This window comes from Mesoplodon bidens (genome assembly GCF_964165515.1).
Source record: "Mesoplodon bidens genome assembly, chromosome: 10".
Taxonomy (NCBI): Eukaryota; Metazoa; Chordata; class Mammalia; order Artiodactyla; family Ziphiidae; genus Mesoplodon; species Mesoplodon bidens.
The window spans coordinates 32,372,448-32,377,594 of NC_138172.1; the positions used below are offsets into that span (position 1 = coordinate 32,372,448).

At 44.6% G+C, this 5,147-nt stretch overlaps 1 protein-coding gene across 1 annotated transcript; it reads left to right on the plus strand.

Moving 5' to 3' along the window:
- Nucleotides 1-4,407: 4,407 nt before the first annotated feature.
- Nucleotides 4,408-4,590, plus strand: LOC308623868 (ATP synthase subunit ATP5MJ, mitochondrial-like; the record flags this gene model as incomplete). Its single annotated transcript, XM_081246642.1, has 1 exon — nucleotides 4,408-4,590. The coding sequence occupies one exon, from the start codon at nucleotides 4,408-4,410 to the stop codon at nucleotides 4,588-4,590; it is 183 nt and encodes a 60-aa protein (XP_081102768.1).
- Nucleotides 4,591-5,147: the final 557 nt, after the last annotated feature.

The following is a 5,147-nucleotide window of genomic DNA, read 5'->3' on the forward strand; positions in this document are numbered from 1 at the left end:
GAAACTTATAGAAGGTGGGTGGATGGGAATGGGATGGAAAGAAGGAGGGAATGGGAGCAGGTAGATGGAACCACAACACTTCTTAGAGTATACCTGTACACTTTTATGGAACCAGGGTAATTGTTCATATACTCCCAGAATAAATAAATCATTCAAATCAACCAGGATGAGAAGAGAACCCCAAACAGAACACCAGCAGCAAGGAATCTAAATGTATTACAAATAAATAATGTAACCACACAGGAGGAGGTAGGGAAGAAAAGACCTAACATAAGTAACTCTGGAAAACAGTATTTTGACTGGCTACTATAAGACTAAATTTGAAAAGGACTATACAGAAAGATCATAGCTTAGTTACTAAATTTGTTTCTCTCTGTGGCTCTCACAAGGGAATGAGTTAGCAATTCTGAAACCATTTTATGTGCACACTAGTCTGGGTCCAGTTAGGAGACAGAAACCACACAGAAATTTGAACAAGGAAAGTTTAATGTAAAGTATTATTAACTATAACAAGAGCCTGGAGAAATGAGGAATTGGCTACTAAAAAGTAGAAAGAACTCTAAAGAACACAGGAAGAGCCTGTAACAGGAGCAGCCACTGCCTAGGGCTGAGAAAGACAACCCAAGGAAAAGCCTCCCTCCCAGAGCCGAGATCCAGACCTGAGAGAGGGCACGGCTATGGCTCACTGAATGGTGGGTGCTGTGTGGTCAGAACTTTCCAGAAATCCATCCATTATGGTGCCAGGAAAACTGTTCATGGGGAAGTGTCTCCCTGGAGGCATTCTGCTATGAAACTGCCCAAAAGGGGTGCCAGGGGAGACTGCTCGGCCATGGAGCTTCTGGCTGCTATGCACTGCAGGAGCCCAGCTGCTAGAATCTGGTATTGGGGAATCTGGTACTGTCTACACAGCAGGATCTGGAAAAGCCATCTATGCTGCAGGAGCTGAGTGATAGGAAAAGCAGCCCACACTGTGGAGCCTGCCAGAAGGAACACACCAGACCAGGCCTTCCTTCTCCTCCTGCAGCATCTCTCTGTCACCCTCTACTGGCAAAGTTTAACATGGTGCCAGCTGACAAAAGAAAATAACTGAACCAGCTCCATTCCTGCATATCAGGTCATGAAGAATGAATTTTAGATTTGAGAGGCAGTCAATTGATATCTGGCAGAGTCTGTCTCTTTGTCTACTCACCTTTCATATGCTCCTTTTTACACACATTTGAACTCTCATACAACAAACCCTCTCTATAATTCCACCTAACAAGATACAGCTTTTTATCTTAGAAATGAAGAAGCGGGACTTCCCTGGCAGTCCAGTGGTTTAAGATTCTGTGCTTCCACTGGGGGGACACGGGTTCCATCCCTGGTTGGGGAACTAAGATCCCACATGCTGCACCACACAGCCAAAAAAGGAGAAAAAAGAAAAAGAAATAAGAAATGAAGAAGGCTTCACGCTCTCCCCACATTGAAGACACACAGTCCCAACAGTTATTGTATCCATTGCTGGCTATGTTAATTACTCTTTAAATTCAGTCACAGTCCCACTGAATATTCTGTTACTTAAAGACTAAACTGGGGGATTTCCTGGCAGTCCAGCGGTTGACTCTGCATTTCCGTCCTCCCCCCCCAAAAAGAAAAGACTAAACTGTAAAGTTAACTTAGGCAACTTGTATATAAAATTAAAATGAGGTGAAGGTCTGAGAAACTATCACAGCCAAGAGGAGTCTAAGGAGGACATGAAACTAGATGTAAGGTAATGTGATGTTTAGATGGGATCCTTGAACAGAAAAGTGACATTAGATAAAAACAAAAGAAATCTGAATAAAGTATGAGCTTTAGTTAATAATAATGTACCGATATTGGTTCATTCATGGTGGCAAATGTATCATACTAATATAGGATGTTAAAAAAGGGGAAACTGGGTGTGAGGTTTATGGGAACTCTGTACTATCTTCTCAGTTTTTATGTAAGTCTAAAACATTTTTTAAATTTAAAAATTTATTTTTTAAGAGAAGGGACAAGGCCTTCCTGGTGGTCCAGTGGGTAAGACTCCACACTCCCAATGCAGGGACCCTGAGTTCCATCCCTAGTCAGGGAACTAGATCCTGCATGCCACAACTAAAGATCCCACATGCTGCAACTAAGACCCAGCACAGCCAAATAAATAATAAAATTTTTTTTTTAATTGCGCTTGAAATGTTGCCAGTTTTTTAAAAAGGAATCCAGTCTATGGCGTTGCACACCATTCTCAACATAGGCCTTCGACAATATACGCATACTTTTAAAGATACAAATTATGTCAAGAGTAGCCAGTGTATATATGGCTCAATTTTATGGAAAGCAGTTTAGAAGTCATGAACAAAGCGGGAAGCACAACTAAGGCAGTAAATGAGACCGCCTGGAGAGTCCCAGGGAAACACCGTGAGACATTACATAACAGCAGCCAGCAACAAAGAAGGAAATTATTTTAAGTTTCCATATATATACATAAACAGACATACACTAGAGAAGGCCTGTGGAAGCCATCATCTGACCTCTTCAGAGAAGGGATGGTGAACCATTCTATGCCACACTCCTCTTCCCCCCAAAGCCAGCCTATCCTAACCTGCAGCAGATTCTACCTGCCGGGGCAGGGGTGCCAGCAGCTGTCTCACCTGCATCCTCAGGACGGCTCACATGGGAGGGGGAAGCGGCCTGGCCAGGAGGGCGCATGCGGGCCCTCCCGGAGCTCTGTCCATTTTTTGTTTTTGTTGCTGGTGTGACGCTGACTTCTCTTGCTCATGAACTTGGCTCAAAGCCTTGCTCTGTTGCTGTTTTTGCAATCTGTTACTTCCTTGCTCCAACTCTAGTGAACTTTTGCTGTAGAATTTCCTGCTCCAGGGCCTTAGGTTGGGAGAGAGACCAGAATTAGGGCTCTGTGTTTTTTCACAACCGAGGGGGCACTGGTTGGGCCTCCCATGCCACGGAGGACACTCCCGATAAGACTCTGACACACAGGGTGGCCGCCACTGCTTCTAGGTGTGCAAGTTATTCAGTCGTGAGGATATTCCTCCACTGAGATTAACTCCAGAGGAGTAGAGAAGATGCTCCCAACAACTGTAAAAAGGTTCACAGTGTGTCTCTTCCTCCTCTTCTCTCCTGTTTCCTCAGGTGCCTTGAAGCCCCAGTTCCTGGCTACTTGCCCTGAGCTAGTCCCTGCTAAAATGTAAATGGGGTGGGGGAGCCGCGAGGGGCAGCAGCGGGTAGGGCTTATTTCATGCGTCAACTTGACTGGACTAAGGGAGGCCCAGATTGCTGGTTGTGTCAGTGAGGGTGTTTCCAGAAGAGATCAGCATTGGAACTTGTGAATTGAGACCCGCAGATAGCCTTCCTTAGGGCTTATGGGCGTCAGCCAACCTGTTCAGGGTCCAGATAGAACAGGAAGGTAAGGAAGGGTGAATTCTCTCTCTGCCTGAGCTGAGGTCACAGCTCCTGTGCTCAGGCAAGGGCTCTCCTTGTTCCCAGGCTTTCAGATTCAGATTGGGACTTACACAGCCTCGATTCTCTGGCCTTCAGACTTGGACTCAATAACATCACCAGCTTTCCTGGTTTTCCAGCTTGCGAAGAGCAGGATGTGGGACTTCCCAGCCTCCATAACCTTGTGAGCCAATTCCTGCAGTATATCAATCAATCTCTCTCCCTCTCCCTCTCTTCCTCTCTCTCTCTCTCTCTCTCTCTCCCCATATATACGTGTGTGTGTGTGTGTGTGTGTGTGTATCCTCTTGGTTCTGTTTCTCTGAAGAACTCTAGCACAGCTTCCTGTCTCTTCTGAACCCTTCTTTTGCATTTTATTTTCTCCAGCTTCTCTTTATACCCCCAGGCTTTGAAACAAAATGTGAGAGAGGAAGATTTAGGTTCATGATGCAGCATTGTCTCCAAATAGCTGCATGTCACTGGGACAACCAGGGAGCCTCCCTGAACCTCAGATCATTAATCTGATAAGGAACTGCAGTGGCTGCCCCCAGACTTCGTGGGCTCTGCTAAGCTTGAGCCACTGCCCTGGACAGTAAGTTCCTGGGGAGCAGGGACCTCAAGGCCTTGAGCACGTTTTTTCCCAGTGCCTTACACAGTGCCTGGCATACAGCACGCACTCAATAAATGCTTGCTAAATAAACAGTTGATTATGTAAATGCCAGTTACTGTGATTATGCATTCATATATGTCACAAGCCATATCATTTAGGTTCAGGATGGTACTGGAGAAAACAAACAAAAGACCCCAACAAATCTGGTGGAAGAAAGTGAATGGAGAGCTAAAAATTCTAGGTACTATAATTGGAGAAATAAAATGGGTAAGAGTGCCTGCGTGCTCAGTGACCTTTCAGAGTCGTCGGAGTGGGTTGGGGCTGCCTGAGCTTGGTCCTGCACCAGGATGCTTCAAAGCCTTATTGAAAATGTGTGGATCCCCATGAAGCCCTACTGTACCCAAGTTTACCAGAAGATTTGGGTAGGAATAGGATTGATGAGCTTCGTCATTTATAAATTCAGGAGTGCTAATAGAAGAAGCAAAACCTTGAAAGCTTCCAGTCCTGCACCTGCTCATGGTAATCATTAACTAGCTTTCCTTGCAGAAGACATTGGTCTGGCTGTGTTGAGGGAATGTGGGACATCGTGTTGACTTGCAGCAGTCCCACTGCCCTCGTGCATGAACAAACGTACCTGTGAGACACCCCCCCAAAAAAATGACTAAGAGTTGGCATGGTTGCTCCAAGTTGTGTATTGACCATGTTTCATTTGAGTGTCTCAATGGGGCCTCTTTTCTCTTGACGTCTGTGACCTGTCTGGGATCTTTGTTTTTGGATGCTGATGGCCCAGTTTAAATCCTAACCTGCCGACATAGCATGTCCATTTCCTTAAGAATGATTTTAGAGGAGCCAGGAAAAGCTGATTGTATTTGAAAAGTTCAAACAAACTTTAAAAAGGCATTTGGAGGAAACTGAAGAAAACTTCAAAAAAACTATTCCTCAGCGAGACAAAAGAAGAAATTACTTTCTTTAAGCAAGAACAGGATATTCTGAAAAAAGGACAATCACTAAATAAGAAAGAGCTGCTATAGGATATTAAAAAATATAATAATTGAAATAAAAATTCATTAGAGTTTGAAGATCTAGT